The sequence below is a fragment of the Rattus norvegicus genome, chromosome 13 (genome assembly GCF_036323735.1).
Source record: "Rattus norvegicus strain BN/NHsdMcwi chromosome 13, GRCr8, whole genome shotgun sequence".
Lineage (NCBI taxonomy): Eukaryota > Metazoa > Chordata > Mammalia > Rodentia > Muridae > Rattus > Rattus norvegicus.
Genome location: NC_086031.1, coordinates 4167665 through 4193417, shown reverse-complemented (window position 1 = coordinate 4193417; position 25753 = coordinate 4167665). Strand labels below are relative to the sequence as shown.

Genomic DNA, 25753 nt, shown 5'->3' with positions numbered 1-25753 from the left:
GGCAAACATCACCCTAATCAATCCCCCTCCCCTTCTTTATGTTTGTTCCCTCCCCACCCTCCCCCCAACAATCACGTTCAATGGGGGTTCAGTCTTAGCAGGACCAAGGGCTTCCCCTTCCACTGGTGCTCTTACTAGGATATTCATTGCTAACTATGAGGTCAGAGTCCAGGGTCAGTCCATGTATAGTCTTTAGGTAGTGGCTTAGTCCCTGGAGGCTCTAGTTGCTTGGCATTGTTGTTCATAAGAGTTCTCGAGTCCCTTCAAGCTCTTCCAGTTCTTTCTCTGATTCCTTCAATGGGGGTCCTATTCTCAGTTCAGTGGTTTGCTGCTGGCATTCGTCTTTGTATTTGCTGTATTCTGGCTGTGTCTCTCAGGAGCGATCTACATCCGGCTCCTGTCTGCCTGCACTTCTTTGCTTCATTCGTCTTGTCTAATTGGGTGGCTGTACATGTATGGGCCACATGTGGGGCAGGCTCTGAATGGGTGTTCCTTCTGTCTCTGTTTTAATCTTTGCCTCTCTATTACCTGCCAAGGGTATCTTGTTCCCCCTTTTAAAGAAAGAGTGAAGCATTCATATTTTGGTCATCTGTCTTGAGTTCATGTGTTCTAGGCATCTAGGGTAACTCAAGCATTTGGGCTAATAGCCACTTATCAATGAGTGCATACCATGTGTGTTTTTCTGTGATTGGGTTACCTCACTCAGAATGATATTTTCTAGTTCCAACCATTTGTCTATGAATTTCATAAAGGCATTGGTTTTGATAGCTGTGTAATATTCCATTGTGTAGATGTACCACATTTTCTGTATCCATTCTTCTGTTGAAAGGCATCTGGGTCCTTTCCAGCTTCTGGCTATTATAAATAAGGCTGCTATGAACATAGTGGAGCACATGTCTTTTTTATATGTTGGGGCATTTTATGGGTATATGCCTAAAAGAGGTATAGCTGGATCCTCAGGTAGTTCAATGTCCAATTTTCTAAGGAACCTCCAGACTGATTTCCAGAATGGTTTTACCAGTCTGCAATCCCACCAACAATGGAGGAGTGTTCCTCTTTCTTTACATCCTCGCCAGCATTTGTTGTCACCTGAGTTTTTGATCTTAGCCATTCTCACTGGTGTGAGGTGAAATCTCAGGGTTGTTTTGATTTGCAATTCCCTTATGACTAAAGATGTTGAACATTTCTTTAGGTGTTTCTCAGCCACTCGGCATTCCTCAGCTGTGAATTCTTTGTTTAGTTCTGAATCCCGATTTTAATAGGGTTATTTGTCTCCCTGGGGTCTAACTTCTTGAGTTCTTTGTATATTTTGGATATAAAGCCTCTATCTATAAGGCTATGTATTTCTCCTGGAGGTGAACTCTACAGGTTTTATCTCCCCCTTGTTGGGAATTTCATCTAATGTTTCATCTGTTGTAGGATTGGTAAAGATCTTTTCCCAATCTGTTGGTTGCCATTTTGTCCTAAACACAGTGTCCTTTGCCTTACAGAAGCTTTAAAGTTATATGAGATCTCAATTGTCGATTCTTGATCTGAGAGCATAAGCCATTGGTGTTTTGTTCAGGACATTTTTTCCAGTGCCCATGTGTTCGAGATGCTGCCCTAGTTTTTCTTCTATTAGTTTGAGTGTATCTGGTTTGATGTGGAGGTCCTTGATCCACTTCGACTTAAGCTTTGTACAGGGTGATAAGCATGGATTGATTTGCATTCTTCTACATGTTGACCTTCAGTTGAACCAGAACCATTTGCTGAAAATGGTATCTTTTTTCCATTCGATGGTTTTGGCTCCTTTGTCAAAAATCAAGTGCCCATAGGTGTGTGGGTTTATTTCTGGGTCTTCAATTCTGTTCCATTGGTCTATCTGTCTGTCTCTGTACCAATACCATGCAGTTTTTATCACTATTGCTCTCTTTTAAACAGGAACAATTCTCGGTCAGAGTATTTTCTGTGGGATGGCAACCCAACCCTCGACTTGATGCTATGTATTTCTCCTGGAGGTGAACTCTACAGGTTTTATCTCCCCCGTGTTGGGAATTTCATCTAATGTTTCTATGTTTGAGTCCTGAGAATCTCTCACCTATTTCTCTGTAATATTGCTTAAGTTCAGGGATAGTGATTCCCCCTGAAGTCCTTTTATTGTTGATGATAGTTTTAGCTATCCTGGGTTTTTTGTTATCCCAGATGAATTTGCAAATTGTTCTGTCTAACTCTTTGAAGAATTGGATTGGTATTTTGATGGGGATTGCATTGAATCTGTAGATCGCTTTTGATAAAATGGCCATTTTTACTATATTAATCCTGCCAGTCCATGAGCATGGGAGATCTTTCCATCTTCTGAGGTCTTCTTCAATTTCTTTCTTCACAGGCTTGAATTCTTATTGTACAGATCTTTTACTTGCTTCGTTAACATCACACCGAGGTACTTTATATAGTTTGGGTCTATTATGAAGGGTGTCATTTCCCTAATTTCTTTCTCTGCTTGTTTCTCTTCTTTGTAGAGGAAGGCTACTGATTTATTTGAGTTAATTTTATACCCAGCCACTTTGCTGAAGTTGGTTATCAGCTTTAGTAGTTCTCTGGTGGAACTTTTGGGATCACTTAAATATACTATCATATCATCTGCAAATAGTGATATTTTCACTTCTTCTTTACCAATCTTTATCCCCTTGATTTCCTTTTGTTGTCTGATTGCTCTGGCTAGAACTTCAAGAACTATATTGGATAAGTAGGGAGAGAGTGGGCAGCCTTGTTTAATCCCTGTTTTTAGTGGGATTGCTTCAAGTTTCTCTCCATTTAGTTAAATGTTAGCAACTGGTTTGCTGTATATGGCTTTTACTATGTTTAGGTATGGGCCTTGAATTCCCATTCTTTCCAGGACTTTTATCCTGAAGGGGTGTTGAATTTTGTCAAATGCTTTCTCAGCGTCTAATGAAATGATCATATGGTTTTGTTCTTTCAATTTTTTTATATAATGGATCAGTTGATGGTTTTCCGTATATTAAACCATCCCTGCATGCCTGGGATGAAGACTACTTGATCATGGTGGATGATTGTTTTGATGTGCTCTTGGATTCACTTTGCCAGAATTTTATTGAGTATTTTTGCGTCGATATTCATAAGGGAAATTGGTCTGAAGTTCTCTTTCTTTGTTGGGTCTTTGTGTGGTTTAGGTATAAGAGTAATTGTGGCTTCATAGAAGGAATTCGGTAGTGCTTCATCTGTTTCAATTTTTTGGAATAGTTTGGATAGTATTGGATTGAGGTCTTCTATGAAGTTCTGATAGAATTCTGCACTAAACCCGTCTGGACCTGGGCTCTTTTTATGTGGGAGACCTTTAATGACTGCTTCTATTTCCTTAGGAGTTATGGGGTTGTTTAACTGGTTTATATGTTCCTGATTTAACTTCGGTTCTTGTATCTGTCTAGGATATTGAGTTTTTGGATATTCCGTGTTTGCTTTGGTGGGAGAATTGGGCTCCGATGATGCCATGTAGTCTTGGTTTCTGTTGCTTGGGTTCCTGCGCTTGCCTCTCCTCATCAGATTATCTCTAGTGTTACTTTGTTCTCCTCTTTCTGACAGTGGCTAGACTCTCCTATAAGCCTGTGTGTCAGGAGTGCTGTAGACCTATTTTCCTGTTTTCTTTCAGCCAGTTATGGGGACAGAGTGTTCTGCTTTCAGGTGTGTAGTTTTTCCTATCTACAGGTCTTCATCTGTTCCTGTGGGCCTGTGTCTTGAGTTTACCAGGCAGGTCGCTTGCAGCAGAAAAGTTGGTCTTACCTGTGGTCCAGAGGCTCAAGTTTGCTCGTGGGGTGTTGCTTATGAGCTTTCCTCAGCGGCAGCAACCAGGAAGATCTGCCCTTTTTGGGAGCTTCCGTGCAGTAGGGTTCCAGATGGTGTTTGGTGTTTTCCTCTGGAGTCAGAGATGTAGGCCGAGTGTAGACTCTTCTGGTTTCCCAGCCGTGTCTGCCTCTCTGAAGGTTTAGCTCTCCCTCCCACGGGATTTGGGTGCAGAGAACTGTTTATCTGGTTGGTCCCTTCAGGTTCCGATGGTGTCTCAGAGGCAGCTGATTTCCTGCTCCTGTGCCCTTATCCAAGGGAACCCAGTGGCCGTATACAGTTTCCTCTTGGGCCAGGGATGTGGGCAGGGGTGGGCAGTGTTGGTGGTCTCTTCTGCTCTGCAGTCTCAGGAGTGCCCACCTGTCTTGGAGGTGAGCTCTCTCTCCCACAGGGTTTGGGAGCAGTGAGCTGGAGGCAGGGAGCAAGAGATTGGGACTCCCGCTAAAAACTACATACATTTCAAACATTATTCCCTTTCCTGGTTTCCTGTCCATAAGGCCACCAGCCTCTCACCTTCCCTCATATGTGTATTCCTCCCATCCATCCACCTTACTGCCCCCTCCCGATTCTTTTTATAGTCCTTTTCATTTCTACTTGGTTGATTTCAACCCTGATTTTGATTATTTCCTGCCTTCTACTCCTCTTGGGTAAATTCTCTTCTTTTTGTTCTAGAGTTTTTAAGTGTAGTGTCAAACTGCTATATATGCTCTCTCCAGTTTCTTTTCGGTGGCACTCAGAGATACGAGTTTTCCATTTACCAGTGTTTTCATTGTATCTTGTAAGTTTGGGTATGATGTTTATTTACTTTCATTAAATTTTAAAAAAGTATTTAATTTCTATATTCCTTATTTGACTAAATTATCATTGAAAAAATTGTTGTTCAACTTCCATGCATATGTGGGCTTTCTGTCCTTATTGTTTTTAATTGAATACTTGCTTTAATCTGTGGCGATCTGATAAAATGCATGGGATAATTTCAACCTTCCTATATATGTTAAAGCCTGTTTAGTTACAGATTATATGGTCAATTTTGAAGAAGGTACCATGAGGTGCTAAGAAGATATATATATATATATATATATATATATATATATATATATATATATATATATATATATATCTTTTATCAATCTCTTATCAATATCTTTTATCAATATCTGTTAAATCACTTTGTTCATAACTATTGTTAGTTTCTCTATCTCTCTGTTTAGTTTCTAATTCAATTATGTGTTCATAGATGAGAGTGGGGTGTTGAAATCTCCTACTAATCCTGTGTGAGTTGCAATGTGGGCTTTGATTTTTAGTAATGGTTCTTTGGTGAATGTAGGTTCCCTTGCATTTGGAGCATAGATCTTTAGGGTTGGGAGGACAGTTCATCTTTGTGGATTTTTCCTTTGACGAATATGAACAGTCCTTTTTTTTTTTTTTTTGGTTGTTTGTTTTTTGGTAACTTTTGGTTGAAAGCCAATTTTATTTGATATTAGACTGGCTACTACAGCTAGTTCCTTCGAACCATTTTCTTGGAAAATTCTTTTCCAGCTGTTTACTCTGGGGTAATGTGTGTCTTTGTCACTGTAGTGTGTTTCATGTATGTAGTAAAATGCTGTGTCCTCTATGTATCCAGTCTGTTAGTCTATGTCTTTTTATTAAGTAATTGCTTCCATTGATATTAGAAATATTAAGGAGTAATGATTGTTGTTTCTTATCATTTCTGTTGCTAGAGGTGGAGTTATTTTTTTGTGTCTCTCTATGGTTTCATTGCAGGAAGATTTCTTTATTGCTTCTTCTAGGCTGCAGTTTCCTTCCTTGTGATGGACTTTCCATCTATTATCCTTTGTAGGGTTGGATTTGGGTGAAGATGTTGTGTAAATTTGTTATGTCTTGGAATATCTTGGTTTATTCATCTATGTTAATTGAGAGTTTTGCTGGATATAGTAGTCTGGGCTGACATTTGTGGTCTCTTAGTTTCTGTATGACATCTGCCCAGGATCTTTTGGTTTTTCATAGTCTTTGGTCAGAATTCTGGTGTAATTCTGATAGATCTGCATTTATATGTTACTTGACCTTTTCCCCTTACTACTTTTAATATTCTTGCTTTGTTTAGTGCATTTTGTATTTTACTATTGTGTGAGGGGAGGAATTTCTTTCATAGTCTAATCTATTTGGAATTCTGTAGGCTTCTTGTATGGTTATGGGCATATCTTTCTTTAGGTTAGGAAAATTTTCCTCTAAAATTTTTGAAGATAATTGCTGGCTGTTTATGTTGGGAGTCTTTATTTTCTTCTATGGCTTTTATACTTAGGTTTGATCTTCTCAGTGTCCTGTATTTCCTGGATATTTTGCTTTGAGAGGTTTGTGTGTTTCACATTATCTTTCACGGCTGTGTCAATGTTTTCTATGGCATCTTCTGCCCTGAGATTCTCTCTTCTATATCTTGTATTCTTTTGGTGATGCTTGAGTCTAGATCTCTTTATCTCTTTTCTAGATTTTTTTTATCTCAATGGTTGTCTCTCTTTCTGCTTTCACTATTGTGATTATTTCCATTTTTATATCCTGGATGGTTTTGTTCAATACCTTCACCTCTTTGGTTGTGTTTTATATAATTCTTTAAGGGATTTTTGTATTTCCTTTATAAGGGCTTCTCTGTGGATACATGTGCTGTCCTGCATTTCTTTAAGGGAGTTATTTAAAGTCCTCTATCATCATCATTGGACGTGATATTAAATTCAAATCATGCTTCATGATGTGTTGGTATATCCAGTATTTGCTTTGGTGGAAGAACAAGTCTCTGATCATGCCAAGTAGTATTGGTTTCTGTTGCTGAGGTTCCTCTGCTTGCTTGTAGCCATCTGATTGTCTCTGTTGTTAGCTGATCTTTCTGTCTTTGACAGAGGCTTAAACCTCCTATAAGCCTGTGTGTCAGCACTCCAGTAGACATGTTTTCTTTCAGTGGATCTGAGGACAGAGAGTTGCTCCTGCGTTTGTGTATCTTATAGCCTCCAGGCAGGACACTTGGAGCAGAAGAGTTGGTTTTATATCTACTCTCAGGTTGTCAGTATTCCAGGTAACTGGCTTTCAGCTCTGTTCTCAGACAGAATGAGGAAGCGTCTCCCCTGTCTGCAATTAGATTCCCATACCCAGAGGGCACAATGTAGCTTCCTCTTGGGCCAGAATTGTGAGCAGAAGTGGTGTTCTCTCCTGAGGTCTCAGGTTGTCTGTACTTCTGAGAGTCCAGCTCTCTTCCCCATGGGATTTGGATATATTGAGATCAAATCTTTAAACATGAATCCTTAGGAATACTCAAAGTCAAAATCACAACAAACATTCCAATCTTGACCATAATGGCATGGACTGTGCACAGCTTTACTTTGGACAGAATCCCATACTAAACTTTCAGTCTAGAGTGCTAAACACAGTAGTATGTAGGTAATAAATAGGGTGTTCAGGGAGTCTAATACAGCATCCTTGACTGTGTAAAAAATATGGAAGAGAACTTAAGAATGGTCAGGATGTTTAATGTTCATTTCTTTCACACAGCTTTAGGAGGCTGCCCTGTACGATCATTTTTCCAATTTGTCTATCTTTATTCCAAAAGGATTGTGTTTCTCTCTCTCTCTCTTTCTCTCTCTCTCTCTCTCTCTCTATATATATATATATATATATATATATATAAATATATATATATATATGTATGTATGTTTGTGTATTTGTGTGTGTATGTGTGTATGTGTGTGTGTATATGGCAGTATTAGTTGAATGTGAGATATTGTCCATAAGTCACATACATGAACACTTGATTTCCCTACTAAGGTGCTGATGGAGGATTTAGAAGACGGAGGATGTGCAACTTCATAAATACTGTGGGTTTCTATGACTCAGGTATGGAGGAATACATACTCTGGGCTTGATCTCACTTAAGTCCCTTCTAATTTTTACCTGCTACTTTTATCTGTCCACCTACAAGCTCCTTCCCTATAAATTAAGCTGTTTCCAGTCTTCCCTTCTGGGATAGAGTGCATCTCTTGCAACTAAAGAACAAAATTAACCTTTCTTCCCTGAAGAACTTTCTGCCAGTTTTTTTTCCTGTCAAAGTGAGGAGAAAACTGATATAGGGAAGTAGATGATCAGGTTATTGCTTCATAAAGGAAGTCATAGCTTGAGTGTTGATTTTTCTGTTCTTTGAATATATGCTATGCATGAACTGAGTACTACTTCATTTCATGTATTCATCCTTTACTAGCTTCTTGATGCCTCTCCAAAGGCAGAATGTCTGCAAGATGCTGATGTGTGAGTAATGGCTCAAGCTTAACTAGGGCAGGCAGTATCCTAATTCAGAAATAAATGACTCTTTTTCTCCTTCAGGGAAAGGGGCTTTTGAGAACTGTAGGCCCTCTGCTTCCATAACACAAAAAAAGTATTCTGTATGAATGCCTTAACTTTGCATAACATTTTGGCAAAATGTAGCTAACCGATGAGGAAAATTCAAGAATGTGTAGGAGTTACAGGGAGGTATTTCCTGTGGACCATGGCACCATGAAGTTTCTAAGATATAGCCCTGGTTACAGAGATAGATCGCATGTCGTCTGGGTTGGCAGTTATAGCTACCCATGAATGGAAGTAGCTGAGGAATAGTTAGAAAACAAGACAGTAATGGTTCAGTCACATCTGAACGAAAAGAACACAGTGGTACACCATGCATGACCTTGTTATTCCTGCTCTTCCTGCTGTAGAATGAAGATAATCATGCACATTTTAGAGGTCATTGAAAATCTGAGTACTTGTGAAACCTCAGCCAGTCCTTTAGAAGCTGAGTAATATAACATTTGAATATTCTCAGAAATTTGCACAATTTAAGACATACTGATCACTATGTGGCCATGTCTGTTCTTTCTTCAATTAATTTTTCTACCCAAACACGAAATTCATATACCTGTCTTCTCTCTCTCTCTCTCTCTCTCTCTCTCTCTCTCTCTCTCTCTCATATATGTATATGTGTATATATATATATGTGTGTATATATATATATATGCTTATTTTATATATTATATTTTGATCTATGGACCGTTGTATAGTATGAAAGAAACAGTGCTGAGCTTTGATTTAGGTGAATGAGGTTCAAGGAGGCACTCAGTTTCTCCTAAGTTTTCTGGCATTAATCAAGCTACACGAGGATAAATGTTTCTGTAGAGTTCATGATTCGGTTAGAGAGAGTGTTTTTCTGGTATCCACAAATAGCCACAGCCACAAGAATCCTCTCTCATCTTCGGACACTTGGGTGTTTCTTACCATTCCTGCTTAATTCCTCCCTTCATTTTCGGTAAAGTGCAGAGGAGATGCTTTGTCCATAAGATTTCTTCCACATAATCTTCTTACCTATTTAAATCTACCTACAAATGTGATTTATGACATTTCAGTTTCTTGTCATTCAGATTACCAATTAATAGCAAATTACTCGCTATGGCTGAAGTTGAATCTTCAGTTTTCTTTGGAGACTAAGGCAAATCACGGGATGTTGTTCTGGAAACTTCCTTACGAGAGAATGTTTAGCTGAAGCAGACCTGTTAAAAGATGTATTGCTGAGAACAGGAACATGGTGATTTTTCTGGAAACTCACTAAAAGGGCTTGTGCTGTTTTGTTGGAGCAGATGTTTCTGAGGACATGTGATGTTTAGAAAGTGTATTAATATACCCCCACAAACAGTGAATGGTTCTCTATCATTGGTTTGTCTTCCCTTCTTCACTGATCATTGTTTTGACTTTATACAAACAAACTCACCCCAGAATTTCCTGTGAAATTCTCGATCTTTCTTGTAATTTCCACGGCCAATTGTCAGTGTGTCATAGTTTCTTCTTGTTTGCACTGCTTCTCCTGATTTGGGAATAGTGTGTAGGAGTGGATCAAACACTACTGCAGATTTGTGTAAACTGAACTAGTGATATCCTGAAAACAATGATTGAAAATGGTCCAAAGAACTATTTCTGAACTTCTCCTCATTTCACTTTGACCTGTGACGCTTTTCTTTCCATTACTTCTAGTGTATGCTGGGTAGGAGGAAGGTTAAAGGACTTGAGAAGCCTCATTAAAGGAGGTTTTGAAAAATCTCAGCATATATAGAATATTTCCCTTCTCTGTATATTTGTATTTCTATTGCTCTATCTCTCCAGGTACATGTGTCTGTCTGTCTGTTTGTCTCTTTTGCATTCTCTCTCTCTCTCTCTCTCTCTCTCTCTCTCTCTCTCTCTCTCTCTTTCTCTCTCTGTCTCTCATAAATACATGCGTAATTACCTCTACCAACAAATTGTTTACAGTTTTCCTTGGTGATACTATATATTCAAAAGATTTCCCCAAGTGAAATGAAAAGGTAAATTGAATATCAGGTACTTGGAATTTGGTCACAAGGTTTCTGTTTTTTCCCTAGCATACAAATTCAATCTACCTTGATATACAGCAGAAGTCAAGGAGGCAAAAATGCTTGAGCATATACACTTTTGGAACAGGCAGTGGTACCTTAAGGAATTTATCCTGCGTATATAACCAGTTATGTTCAGAGTGATCTACACAAAAAATATTCTGGTAGCCCTACCTACAGCATGACATCCCTGTAGACATCCATGTTTACATGCCAAAGGAAACTGCTTGAGGGAAATACATATATAAGTGGATATGCTATAGTTGATAAAAGATTAGTTATTGGATGAATGTGTTATTTCATTGAAAATTGTGATTACATTTATGCATTAAAGATAGCATAAGGGAGAGAGAGAGAGAGAGAGAGAGAGAGAGAGAGAGAGGAGAGACAGAGACAGAAATAGAGGTAGACAGAGAAAGAAAGAGACAGAGAAAGAGTAGTGAAGAAAGAGGAGACAGGTAAAGCATGGTAGAGAAAGAGAGAGAGGCAGAGAAAGAGTGTGAGAGACTCATACACAGGGGTCTTACACTATTTGTGTGAAGGCCAGAGGATGGCAAGTGGGACTTATTTCCTTTTACCATGCATGTCCTAAAATTAGAACTCAGATTTTCGGGTTTGACAGCAAAGCACTGTATCTGTTGAGAGGTTCCAGCAGCCATATTTGCTCTTTCTTTTCTGGGTATGACAGTGTAGAATAAATAGCTATACCACACACCTGGGAATCCTTTCATAATCTACATTGGCTTTAGATAATGAAATCTACCAATACCCACTATTATAGATTAGTGAATATATATATATATGCGCGCGCGCGCACGCACGCACGCACACACACACACACACACACACACACACACACACACACACACAAACAGAGTTAAAATATACATACAACATAATGGGACAATTGTGCTCCTATTAGCCACCATATGCTTACAGATAAAATGCACAATTCCAAAAATACTTTTCTCATTTTGAATTTTTTGGCCAGTAAGTTGTTATAGACACATAAATATTACAAGCTATTGACAATCCTATTAGTTATCCTTCAAAACTGATGCTAAGACTCTATGGGAGAAGCACAATGTCATCAGTTACCTTCTGTGAACCCTGTGACATATAAGATAGCTGCTGATCTGGCGAAATAGTCCCACTAGTACTCTGGTGGCAAGAATATCACACAAACAATCAACCACATTTTGATACATTTAAGTGTTTTTCTCTACAAGCTCAAATTCACACCTGGAATCATTTCTGGGACAAGAGCCTATGAATGGCCAGGTCATATGTCATGGTAGACAACCTACTACAGCTATTCTATTAAATGAAGATAGTATTGAATGGACTCATAATGACTTACTGTTATTCTCAGAGATTAATGCGTCTCCAAATCCCTCAATCCTAATCAGAAAATCTTCTCTTTTCAGTAGATGATGATTAACAGAGTGACCCATTAGTAGCCAAGGTTCATAGAATAAGGGCATGATCAATACTCAACCCTAAATGGAATACCAATGTCACACAATCTGCTCCCAAATCTCAGGATTACTATTATAGAAGAGAAAGTCTAGAGATTGTAAGAGTCAAAGACATGGAGTAAATAAAAGAAAAGAGTGTCTTCTAGATACAACAGAACAGGTAAAAACATGAACTCAGGTTATGCTATCATGCACAAGACCTGTTTGAGCTCAATCCATTTGAAAGTAATAACATGGGGAGCATAGGTGGACATGAAGTTCCTATCTGAGAGACTGTTTGAAACTGATAACTACTAGAGAAAGAGAGTCAATTTTCTTAAAGGGTGTAGCCCCTGAAAGTCAAGTATGTTTCAGTGGAAAGTCACACCTTCATGAATTTATGGGTTAAACATATTGGACAAGATAATGAAGAACAAGGACACAAAGTTGGATGATTACAAGAGTGAACATCTAGGAGGAACTCGTGAAAGGGAAATAGATGTGGGGAAAACTGATCGTGTGAATTTTGCAAAGAGTGAATAATAACGAGGAAATTATTTTTCACCAGAGCAACTTTGCTCCTTGTCTACTGAGTTTGAAGCTTTGATGATGGGCATTGGTTACTGAATGCCTGAGATACACTTAGCACATTACAGGGTTTGCAGACTGTATTTGTCTTGGTCCCTTCTTCTGAGCCTTATGAATTTCCAATCTTTTGGTAAACTTAACAGTAGGTGAAGTTAAACTGTAGAAACTAAAGCAAAATCACACAAGTCAGGTAAGTAATGGATTGAAATCACACTCTCAATGTGAGCCTTACAAAACTGTGATCTTCCTATGAAAACTTAAACCCAGAGGATATAAAACAATTGAGTTAGGAAGACAATGCATTTGTACAAAAGATTAACAGGGACTGGATACATGAACAGCTTAGTGGCTAAAATACCATCTGCCAGAAGACCAGATTGATGTTCCCAAGCACCCAGGTATAGTGGCTCAAACCAGTCTTTGAATTCAGTGATGGGTAATGGGGTGTGTCCAATACACCTGACCATCATGAACATTATGGGAGTGTCTGTGTGTGTGTGTGTGTGTGTGTGTGTGTGTGTGTGTGTGTGTGCATATAAGTACATGTGTGTGACTACACACACACTAGACAAAGAAAAGAAAAGATTGCAGTTCCTAGGGTCAAACATCCTAAAAAGGGCTTAGAGTGTCAAATTATGAGGGGACAGAGAAATATGCAAGGGGACATGGAAATTGAGCCATTTAAGGCTGTTTGTTTGGACTTACATGCAAGGAACAGAATAGAGAGAGTGAAATCACTGATTTCATAAGCCTGACAAATGTGACTGAAATAATAGGAGTTCTGGAATTGATTTCACAGTGATAATCCTGAGTCATCAAAAGAAGAAAAAAAATAAAGTTTCAATTTTCTATCCTGTTTTCTGTGCTTCAGAAATCAAAGAGGCATGTAATTCAGTGGAGAAAGATTTCCATCTCCTCTACTTAAATTTTATTTGAAAATATTTTTGGTGTTTAAAAGGATAAGTAACCTTTATCTGGAAAATTCATTTAGGTGGAAATTTTTTCTCCTGAAGATTCTAGATAAGTGTAACAGTGTAATGTATTGAATTAGGTGTCTCCTACTTACTCTGTACTGACACTTCCTTTTCTATTGTTCCACAGCCACTCTAAACTTGCAATGCTAAGCCCTAGGACACTGAACTTTGTGGTATAATTTGATTGATGTTCTTTCTTTGATACACAATACACTTTTTAATCCTCTAGTACCTCATACATTCAATCCCAGCTCTGAGAAGGAACATGTATACAGACTTCTAGGAGTACAAGGCTAGCCCATTGTATACATGGAGTTTCAGACTAGCTAGTGTGACATAAATTTTAATGTGTTAGTATATGTTTTGGCATTTTATGAAAGGAAAAATGAAAAGATCTAGCTTAATGATACTATTTCCATGTACTAAATGAAACTTTAGAGTTAGGCATTAGGTCCATAGTTAACATGATTAACAAACATGCAACAAAGCCCTTAATTTGATGGCCAGCACCCCTGAAATAAACAGCCATGGTGGTGCATACCAGTACTCCCTACACTCCAGAAGTAGAGGTGAGATAGTCAGAAGTACAAGGTCAGTAAATAGTGAGTTCAAAGAACATGTATACTACACAATAACCATCAGCTTAATAACTGATTAACATCAGACATTAAGAAAACTATCATTTGAAAAATATTTTAAATTGGGGTTCCCAATTCTCCAATATATCTAGTTTGTGTTAGGAAAACTAAAGCAAGGATATTGGCTTGTGGATTTCCACCACAATGAAGAATGTAGGATGTTACCTGGTGTTTTAAGCAGGTGGGATCTTCTGCAGTAGTATGTCACCTCCTGTTCACAGTGCTCTGAGCCATCAATCAGAGCTTCCAGCTGCTCCATACTGCCACCATAGTTGAAGGTCATGGCATAGGCCTTCTCAGCATTGGAAATCTGTACCCAAGTTAGCTCTGTGTTATTGTGCTGAACTGTCATCCAGATCTTGTCCTCTGCGCAAATAACAATGTGAAGCAAGAGAAGTTAAAAGTTAAGCCCAAGAAAACATTCTTAAACCATGGGTCATTCAATGTATGGGGAAGTCTCCAGTACAATGCTCTGTACAAACAGTGGGATCAAAGTATTCTATTCCTTATAGAAGGACTAGAGACTTTTGCTCTATGTAGGGTTATACCTCAGGTTAATATAGAAGAAAATAATAGGAGGTAAGCTTATGAATCTTATTCCATAAATTTTATACTTTGTGTTAAACATCCATTATGAATTTAAAATTGAGAGATACATTCTTCCTCCTTAATCATATGGAGACTGTTTAAAGTCTTTCTAAAGCATATCAATATTTGCAAGTGTTCAACTATCTCACATAAAATGGCATAATATTTACATGGTATATAAACTCACTTTAAAGTTTAGTTCATTCTAATACTACATTTCATACGTAGTAAAAAATGTGTCCTATGCAAACAGTTGTTATACTGTATCATGTAAGAAATTTGACAAGGATAATATACTACACTTGTACAAACACATTAGTAGTGGTGGTTTCTTAAAAAAATAAGAAACAGGTGAAAAACAACAAGTACAGGAATAAGCATCTGTAAAACAATATATCATTATCAAGGATGAAATTATACCATGGAAGCATGAGGACCCAAACCATAATACTGAAGTTTCAATTTAAAAATATGCTAGTTATGCTGCAACATGCTTATAATTTCACTGCTTGGGAGGCAAGAGACATGGAGGTTTGGGTTTTACTGACAGAGTAGCCTACTCAAATATGACAGGCCATTAAGAGATTTTTCAATAAAATAGGAAGGTGGTTAGACAGATGGTTCAGCAGTTAGGAGAGGCCTGTTCTTGCAGAAGACTAAAGTTTACTTCCTATAATCCATCCATATTAGGTGTTGACAAATACATATGATTCTGGCTTTAGGGTATCCGATACTCTTTCTTTCTCCCATAGGAATATACATGCACATATACTATCCTAAAACAAATATAATACACAAATTTTAATCTCCAAAGTAACAAGATGAATGACACCTGTAGAATGTCAATTGGGGTGGTCTCATGTCCTCCAAATATATGCAAATAGATATACACAAACATCTGTCATACCCATTGTTGGTAGTCAGCATCACTATAACTTGAATTAACTAAACCCTAGCAGATTTGTACACTTGCAGGTTTATTTTCTTAAATTAGTTTTTGAAGTAAGATTGCCCACACTTTAATACAGATCTTTTGAGAGGGGAAGATCCATCATTTCTCTGGGCCATACCTTCTGATTGTAGCCTATATAAGGAACATGTAACCACAAAGATTTTGCTATTTACCTGCCTGCCCTTACTCTTGTAGAAAAGTCTATTCAGTGGCATTAGAGCCCATTTCCAAGGGAGTCTGGCATTTACTGAAAACAGCTGAGACATTAAGCCTCATAGACTACTGTATTATTCAACTTCATTGTTGGACTAGTTGTATCACAGCCTATAAACCTCTCTACTAAATGGAATATATTCTATCACAGATGTTCCTCTAAGGAATCCCAAATAATAAAAAAATTTTACATGCAAACTCATAAAAAAATTACCTGAACATTTTTATTGTCAACAAAATCACAGACATGAAGCTCTTTGAATAATAAAAGGGGCAATGCAAGAAAGAATGTAAGATATGTGTGAGAGATAGATATTTGGTTTTAAACATAGTGAGATCTACACTTGAAAGTGAATGTGCCAATATGAAACTTAGACTGATCACTTCAATACTATTAATTAGTTAAAACACAAAAGAGCAAAAATGACACCAATGCCCACAAAACAGGCAGCCAGCAGAGCAATTAATGTGAAAGAGAGCAAAAAAAAATTATTGCAAGGCAGACTAGAAAGGAGGCTGAGTAGTTAAAACTGTCTACCTCTTTACTAGAGGTCCGAGCCAAATGGTACATAAACAACTCTAGTTCCAGTTCTGACGATCCAATGTTCTCTCTGGCCTTTGAGGGATCTATACTCAGAAGTGCCCATATGTATAGAGATACACAGCAATAAAAATGATTCTTAAAATTTACAAGGCATTCTGTGTCATGTGCTGAATACTGTTGTGATAAATTGGGGAGAAAACATTTACTGAAACTTGACATGCAGTTTAATTCTGAACATCCTCATAAATAAAGAGGAGAAGAGAACAGGAACACTTGAAAAGCATTTACCTTCTGGGCATCCTACCCATATGATCACATTATTCTTTATAGATTCAAAAAAGTTAAAAAGGAACAGAGTAGAGAAATCATGTAGTTTCTTCCCTCGTCCACCCTCTTAGTTTTACAAGTGGAAAAAAGAATGCACATAAGGAATGTAATATTCCACAGCATTTATATTACAGAGAACTTAAAGGAAAACATGCTGTAAGCAGTTGTTATTACTAATTATAAATGGTAAGATTAGGGTCATTAGTGTTATAAATCTTTTTTTCCCTCCATCTTTATTAACATGGGTATTTCTTATTTACATTTCACTTGTTATTCCGTTTTCCAGTTTCCAAGCCAACATCCACCTAACCCCTCTCCCTCCTCTTGTATATGGGTGTTCCCCTACCCAACCTCATCACATTACCACAATCACTATCCCAACAATCACAAACACTGTGGGTTGAGTCACGGCAGGACCAAGAGCTTCCCCTTCCACTGGTGCTCTTACTACGTTATTCATTGCTACCTATACAGTTGGAGAACAGGGTCAGTGCATGTATAGTCTTTGGGTAGTGGCTTAGTCCCTGGAAGCTCTGGTTGCTCGGCATTGTTGTTCATATGGGGTCTTAAGCCCCTTCAAGCTCTTTCAGTCCTTTCTAAGATTCCTTCAATTGGGGTCACATTCTCAGTTCAGTAGTTTAATGATGACATTCACCTATGGATTTGCCATATTCTGACTGTGATTCTCAGGAGAGATCTACATCCAGTTCCTGTCAGCCTGCACCTCTTTTCTTCATCCATCTTACCCAGTTTGGTGGCTTTATATGTATGGGCCAGATGTCAGGCAGGCTCTGAATGTGTGTTCCTTCAGTCTCTGTTCTAAATTTTGCCTCCCTATTCCCTCCCAAGGGTATTCTGGTTCTCCTTTTAAAGAAGGAGTGCAGCATTCACATTTTGGTCATCCTTCTTGAGTTTCATGTGTTCTGTGCATCTAGAGTAATTCGAGCATTTGGGTTAATAGCCAGTTATCAGTGGGTGTATACCACGTGTGTTTTTCTGTGATTGGGTTACCTCACTCAGGATGATATTTTCCAGTTCCATTCATTTGCCTATGAATTTCATAAAGTCATTTTTTTTTGGTACCTGAGTAATATTCCATTGTGCAGATGTACCACATTTTCTGTATCCATTCCTCTGTTGAAGAGCATCTGGGTTCTTTCCAGCTTCTGGCTATTATTAATAAGGCTGCTAGGAACATAGTGGAGCATGTTCTTTGTTATATGTTGGGGCATATTTTGGGTATATGACCAAGAGAGGTATAGCTGGATCCTCAGGTAGTTCAGTGTCCAATTTTCTGAGGGACCTCCAGACAGATTTCCAGAACTGTTGTACCAGTCTGCAATCCCACTAACAATGGAGGAGTATTCCTCTTTGTCCACATCCTCTCCCACATTTGCTGTTACCGGAATTTTTGATGTTAGTTATTCTGACTGTTGTGAGGTGGAAACTCAGGATTGTTTTGATTTGCATTTCCTTTATGACTAAAGATTTTGAACATTTCTTTAGGTGTTTCTCAGCCTTTTGGAATTCCTCAGTTGTGAATTCTTTATTTAGCTCTGAACCCAGATCTTTTACTTGCTTGGTTAAAGTCGTACCGAGATATTTTATATCATTTGGGACTATTATGAAGGGTGTCATTTCCCTAATTTCTTTCTCGGCTTGTTTCTCTTTTGTGTAGAGGAAGGCTACTGGCTTATTTGATTTAATTTTATACCAAGCCACTTTGCTGAACATGTTTATTAGGTTTAGAAGTTCTCTAGTGGAACTTTTGGGACCATTTAAGTATACAATCATATTGTCTACAAATAGTGATATTTTGACTTCTTTCTTACCAATCTGTATCCCATTCATTTCCTTTTGTTGTCTGATTGCTCTGGCTAGGACTTCGAGAACTATATTGAATAAGTAGGGAGAGAGTGAGCAGCCTTGTCTAGTCTGTGAGTTTAGTTGGATTGCTTCAAGTTTCTCTCCATTTAGTTTAATGTTAGGTACTGGTTTGCTGTATATGGCTTTTACTATGCTTAGGTATGGGCCTTGATTCCTGTTCTTTCCAGGGCTTTTATCATCATGAAGGGGTGTTGAATTTTGTCAAATGCTTTCTCAGCATCTAATGAAATGATCATGTGGTTTTTATCTTTCAGTTTGTTTATATAGTGGATTATGTTGATGGTTTTCTGTATTTTAAACCATACCTGCATCCCTGGAATGAAGCCTACTTGATCATGATGGATAATTTTTTTTTTCGATGTGCTCTTGGATTCAGTTTACAAAAATTTTATTGAGTATCTTTGTATCAATATTCATAAGTGAAATTAGTCTGAAGTTCTCTTTCTTTGTTGAGTCTTTGTGTGGTTTAGGTATAAGAGTTATTGTGGCTTCATAAAAGGAATTTGGTGAATCTCCATGTATTTCAATTTTGTGGAATAGTTTGGATAGTATTGGTATGAGGTCTTCTGTGACAGTCTGATAGAATTCTGCACTGATCCCATCTGGACCTGGGTTCTTTTTTGTTGGGAGACTTTTACTGACTGCTTCTATTTCTTTAGGAGTTCTGGGGTTGTTTAAGTGGTTTATTTGTTCCTGTTAACTTTTCCCTTACTACTTTTAATATTTTTCTTTGTTTTATGCATTTGGTGTTTTTACTATTATGTGATGGGAGGAGTTTCTTTTCTGGTCTAATCTATATGAAGTTCTGTAGGCGTCTTGTATGTATGGGCATCTCTTTCTTTAGGTTAGGGTAGTTTTCTTCTATGATTTTGTTGGAGATATTTACTGGTCCTTTGAGTTGTGAGTCTTCACTCTCTTCTATACCTATTATCCTTAGGTTTGAACTTCTCATTGTGTCCTGGATTTCCTATATGTTTTGTGCCAGTAGCTTTTTCCATTTTAAATTATCTCTGACAGTTGTATCAAAAATTTCTATGGAATCTTCTGAGATTCTCTCTTCTATCTCTTGCATTCTGTTGGTGATTCTTGTATCTATGGCTCCTTGTCTCTTCCTTTGGTTTTTTATATCCAAGTCTGTCTCCCTTTGTGCTTTCTTTATTGCTTTTATTTCCATTTTTAATTCCTTCACCTGTTTGTTTGTGTTTTCCTGTAATTCTTTTAGGGGTTTTTGGATTTCCTTTCTATAGGCTTCTGCTTGTTTATTTGTGTTTTCCTGCATTTCTCTAAGGGAGTTCTTTATGTCTTTCTTGAAGTCCTCCATCATAATGATCAAATGTGATTCTAAATCTAGATCTTGCTTTTCTGGTGTGTATGGATATTCAGTGTTTACTTTGGTGGGAGAATTGGGTTCCCCTGATGCCATGTAGTCTTGGTTTCTGTTCCTTGGGTTCCTGTGCTTGCCTCCTACCCTCAGGTTGTCTCTAGTGTTACTTTGTTCTGCTATTTCTGAGAGTGGCTAGACTGTCCTATAGGCCTGTGTGTCAGGAGTGATGTAGACCTGTTTTCCTGTTTTCTTTCAGCCAGTTATGGGGACAGAGATTTCTGCTTTTAGGTGTGTTGTCTTTCCTGTCTACAGGTCTTCAGGTGTTCCTGTAGGCATGTGTCCTGAGTCTACCAGGCAGGTCACTTGGAGCAGAAAAGTTGGTCTTACCTCTGGTCTCAGGCCTGGGGTTGCTTCTCAGAGCTAGTTTTCAACTCTCCGTGAGGGCAGCAACCAGAAGGTCCTGCCCTGCCTTTGCTCGGGACCCTGTGCACAGGGGGCTCAGATGGCACTAGGCATTTTCCTCTAGTGTCAGAAATGTGGGCAGAGAATAGTCTCCTCTGGCTTCCCAGGCATGACTGCCCCTGTGAAGGTCTAGCTCTCCCTCCCATGAGATTTGGGTGCGGGGAGCTGTTTGACCAGTTCCCTTCAGATCTGGGAGGTGTCTGGACTACACTGTTGAGTGGCCTATTTTCCTGTTCCCAGAGGCCCTATACAGTTTCCTTTTGGGCCAGGGAAATGGGCAAGCATGTGCAGTACTCACGGTCTCTCCAGCTGTCTGGGGTGAGTTTGGGAGCAGGGAGCTTTGGGCTAGGATCAGCCAGGTTTGGGCCCCAGCTCATGATAATCCTTTAAAAAAGGAAAGAACCTGCTGGTTGGAAATTGTGTATTAATCCCTCCATCAATTGTTTCTGTGATTTGGAAAAAGTTATTACATCTCCCTTCAATTCAGTCTCAATTAATTATAGGAAGGAAGAAGGGATTTTGGTTGTTTTATTTCCTATGGATTTTCCAATTTGGAAATATTTCTTAGATTATACAATTAAGTTATACTCAACAACTGCGTGCCATCCTAAAAATAGTTTTCCAAACCAAGTAATCAATAACCACCATGTGATCAGAGAAATATGTGCTTTACTATATTTAAACAGGACTGCTTTATTTTGTAAAGTCTAGTGAATAATTTAATTCCATTGAATTTTAACTCCTAAAATAAAGTGTAAACTCATACTGTTAAAGTTGTTAAAAGAATATTCACTTGATACTCTAAAATTGGTGTTCACATCTGTCTTAGTTATGGTTTATATTTCTTTGATGAGACACCATGGCCAAAAAGCAAGACAGAGTGCAAGTTATTTATTTGGCTTAGACTTCTATATCACTGTTCATGAACAAAGAATGTCAGGACAGAAACACAATTAGGGCTGGAAACTGGATGCAGAAACTAATGAAGAGGACATACATGAAAGCCTACTAATTACTAGCTTTCTTCAATGGCTTCCTCAGCCTCCCTTCTTGTAGTACACACAACCAGTCTAGGGAGGCACTGACCACAGTGGGCTGGGACCCCCATCAATCACTAAGAAAACTTTCTATAGACTTGCCTACAACTCAACCAAATAGAGGCATTTTCTCAACATTTTTGAGGTTCTCTATTCTCTGATGACTCTAGATGTGAAAAGTTGACAAGAAAATAGCTAATAAAATGCCAAAATACACAAATGTAGTAAGATTAGCAAAAATAGTCGTCATGCACTAATGATATTCTATAGAAGGGGAAATGGACAGCTTTGAAATGGTTGTGCTGTTCTTCAGAAGGCTTATGTTTATTTCTAGTGTATACCGATGGAGCCATGCTACTGCTAGCCCCCATGGTACTATATATTTCAGACATCATGTATTAATTTCACAGTTATCAAAGGTTCAATCACACACCAAAGAATAGCGACCAAGAAGAAAGGTTTGACTCTTTGAAAACAATAGCCCGTTTGCTAGCTTATTTTCAAAGCTTTCCTTATTCTTCCTTACTACCATCTGTCTTTTTATTATATATCTAGCAATATTCTATAATCTAAGATCTACAAATTTTCTATGATTTCCTTATCATCTTCCTACCTACTTATCATCTAATCATCTAGCAAATGATAAAGTGTCTCTATTCTCAGTGAAACTAATCTGGTTTTAAAGGTAGTCCACACATTATTCAATACAGTTTGCTACTTTTTCCTATTTAAATGTAGATTTTCATATCTATATATTTATCTGTCTGTATATTTATTTGTTCAGTTTAATGCAATCAGGTTCTGTCTTTTGTGAGATAAAAATGGAACCTGTATCAAAGTTGACTGTTTATGTTATGTGCTCATGTTGCATATATACTGCTTTTGAATATTGAATGGGAAGACATTTTTAATTCAGTTTAATAATGAATATTTTTGGTGCCAAAATGGTGAATGGAATATAAAATGTGCAGAAGATGGAAAAGAACAACAGAGTGATCCAAGTTGCTCTCTACACCTCAATCAATGAGCGTCACAAGTCTAGCTATAAGCATAATGTAAAGTGGATAAATAGGACGTAAAGACTATGCTCATATCTGATTTTCCTTAATTTATACTCAATTAATGGAATTCATATTAGTCAGGTATATATACAAACAAATAAATTTGATACCTAGGTTGGCTGATTTGTGAACTACATCATTACTTCAATTAATATACAGTCATGTGAATCACAATGTTCAAGGTGGTTTATTTCTATAATGGGGCAGTGAATTTTTCTATGTGAGTCTTAGAGTCAAACTTTTGGTGTATGTATGCTATTAGGTAATTTTCATAGTCAAATAACAGAAAAATACTATCAACTCAGACATAAACTTCTGGGGATATCTGTACTATAATTTCTAGATTAGGATTTTTGAGGAGGATTAACTTATTTTAAAATAAGGAACCACAGTTCCTTGACCTATAATCTTGAATTGCAGAAAAAAAAGGAGATAACGGAGATGAGAAAAACATCTGTTACTCTCTGCCTCTTTTATTACAATGAATAGTGTGGCCAGTCCTCTCAGGTTCCCACTGCCATGCCTTGCCAGTGATGGACAATGTCCTTGAATTTTCAACCAAAAATATTATGTCTCCTAAACTTACTTAGGTTAAAAGCAAGAAAATGATGAAAACAGCATGTTTCTTCAGTAGTGTGTCAGGGTCCTAACCAAATAATTATCTCCAAATAATCCTATGATATTACTAGCATTAATATCACTCTTTTCACCCATAATATTATTGTAATATTTTGGTGGTATATTTTATAAAGACACATAACAGGCTGCATGATATTGAATGAGTAGCTAATATGTACATTACAGACTTGCAAACTTCCCCCCAATAAGCTACAGGCATTCTAGGATGCTTGTGAATAAGAACCAGAATACTGCCAACATCACTTCATAAAAGTTTAGGATCTCCTGTCCCCTCCCTCTGATCTCTCCATGGTCTCTCCATCCTCTACCTTCTGTGGTTGTCCCAGAGCTCCCAGGGATAAAAATCACCAACCAAAGAGTATATAGGCAGTAATCCATGGCTCCAGCTCTATATGACTTATCTCCCATCAATTGCAGGGGAGACATCAATGGCTTGCTGTTGGTTAGTGGGCAGAACAACACACTACTAGAGGCAAAAGGGATGGGGATGGGATGGAGGCCTTGTGGACGTTAAACCAGGACCTGTGGTAGGTCACACCCACAAACAGGCATGCATACAAAAAAGCAAAGATAAAACAAATGTCATATAGTTAAGCCATTAAGATATTCTTTTGGATAAGATACAATTCAGCTTAATGTCTTAATATGAGAAAGAAAGAATTATTGCAAGATCTACTAGCAATCAATTATGTGTGAAAATCTTCTGAAGCATCATTGTAGATGTCACCATATAGTATCATGTGAACAAGAAAAGCATTCAAATATTTTCCAAAAGGGTTGTGAGATTTTGTAGGATATGAAAAATACCATGCCTTGTGTTCAAAGGTATGCAGTTATTAAGTCTCCAAGTACAAACACATAATTAAATATACTCTCCAATTTTCTAAATTATTTGAACATATTTTTTTTATCCTTGCAGCCTTATTTTAGTGTAATTTATTATAAGATTCTGAAAAGCTAACAAATGTGGGTTAAATGCTGAGGACTTCTAACAAAAAGATAATGTGTACATAAATGTTTTAACACAAGGCGATTCTGGAGTTTAATTATCATTACCATGTGAAACCCAAGATGAAGAAGCACTTTTTTTTTAATAGTTTTTTTTTATTAACTTGAGTATTTCTTATATACATTTCAAGTGTTATTCCCTTTCCCGGTTTCCTTGCAAAATCCCCCTCCCCCCTCCCCTTCCTTATGGGTGTTCCCCTCCCAACCCTCCCCCCATTGCCGCCCTCCCCCCATAGTCTAGTTCACTGGGGGTTCAGTCTTAGCAGGACCCAGGGCTTCCCCTTCCACTGGTGCTCTTACTAGGATATTCATTGCTACCTATGGGGTCAGAGTCCAGGGTCAGTCCATATATAGTCTTTAGGTAGTGGCTTAGTCCCTGGAAGCTCTGGTTGCTTGACATTGTTGTACTTTTGGGGTCTCGAGCCCCTTCAAGCTCTTCCAGTTCTTTCTCTGATTCCTTCAACTGGGGACCTATTCTCAGTTCAGTGGTTTGCTGCTGGCATTCGCCTCTGTATTTGCTGTATTCTGGCTGTGTCTCTCAGGAGCGATCTACATCCGGCTCCTGTCGGTCTGCACTTCTTTGCTTCATCCATCTTGTCTAATTGGGTGGCTGTATATGTATGGGCCACATGTGGGGCAGGCTCTGAATGGGTGTTCCTTCAGTCTCTGTTTTAATCTTTGCCTCTCCCTTCCCTGCCAAGTGTATTCTTTTTCCTCATTTAAAGAAGGAGTGAAGCATTCACATTTTGATCATCCGTCTTGAGTTTCGTTTGTTCTAGGGATCTAGGGTAATTCAAGCATTTGGTTGAGGTGAAGATTGATATGGTATTTTGGTTTCCATGGGTTCATGTGTTTGCATACATGTCTTAACTGTAAGTATAGTTTAGGGAGAATTAATTCATATGGTCTTCACAGAGAATGTATGTCACAGGACTAAGATAAGAGTCTTCATAAGTTTTTCTACCATCCTGAGTGAAATCTTTGACTTCTGCAGGCCTTGAGATAGGAAATCTTTGCTATTCCTATTGCCATGTTTTTTCTCTTTAACATTGAATTCTAAACCGCCTCAAAAATTGTAAACACAAATACTTGTTTTAATTAAACATTTTGGTCATGGTGTTTTTATTAATACAACATTAAAAAAGTTGATAAAGAAAGAAGGGTCAGGAAGTGAGCTACTCTTCTGAAAGATACCTCTCTGTCTCTCTGTCTCTCTGTCTCTCTCTTTCTTCTTCTTCTTCTTCTTCTTCTTCTTCTTCTTCTTCTTCTTCTTCTTCTTCTTCTTCTTCTTCTTCTTCTTCTTCTTCTCCTTCTCCTTCTCCTTCTCCTTCTCCTTCTCCTCCTTCTCCTTCTCCTTCTTTCTTCTTCTCCTTCATCTCCTTCATCTCCTTCTCCTCCTTCTCCTCCTTCTTCTTCTTCTTCTTCTTCTTCTTCTTCTTCTTCTTCTTCTTCTTCTTCTTCTTCTTCTTCTTCTTCTTCTTCTTCTTCTTCTCCTTCTCCTTCTCCTTCTCCTTCTCCTCCTCCTCCTCCTCCTCCTCCTCCTCCTCCTCCTCCTCCTCCTCCTCCTCCTCCTCCTCCTCCTCCTCCTTCTTCTTCTTCTTCTTCTTCTTCTTCTTCTTCTTCTTCTTCTTCTTCTGCTTTTCCATCTTTCTCCCCTTTGGAGGAATGTGGAATATTTTAGACATTTGGACTAGAAAAGGAATTGGATGCTTAATGCCCATCCTAGGAGGAGAATGAAGACAGTTTTTCTAAGAGCAATGTAGACTATGATGTAGTATCTGAAGTCGTTTCAGAGTAGAACAATAAT

General features: G+C 38.1%; 1 protein-coding gene across 4 annotated transcripts in view; it reads right to left on the bottom strand.

Moving 5' to 3' along the window:
- Positions 1-25753, bottom strand: part of Cntnap5c (contactin associated protein-like 5C) — a 1032620-nt gene that overhangs the window by 360467 nt on the left and 646400 nt on the right. For all 4 annotated transcript variants that reach the window (XM_039090654.2, NM_001415869.1, NM_001047866.2 and 1 more), the window contains 1 exon segment: positions 14070-14270. In XM_039090654.2, the coding sequence (XP_038946582.1) occupies positions 14070-14270 (201 nt within the window).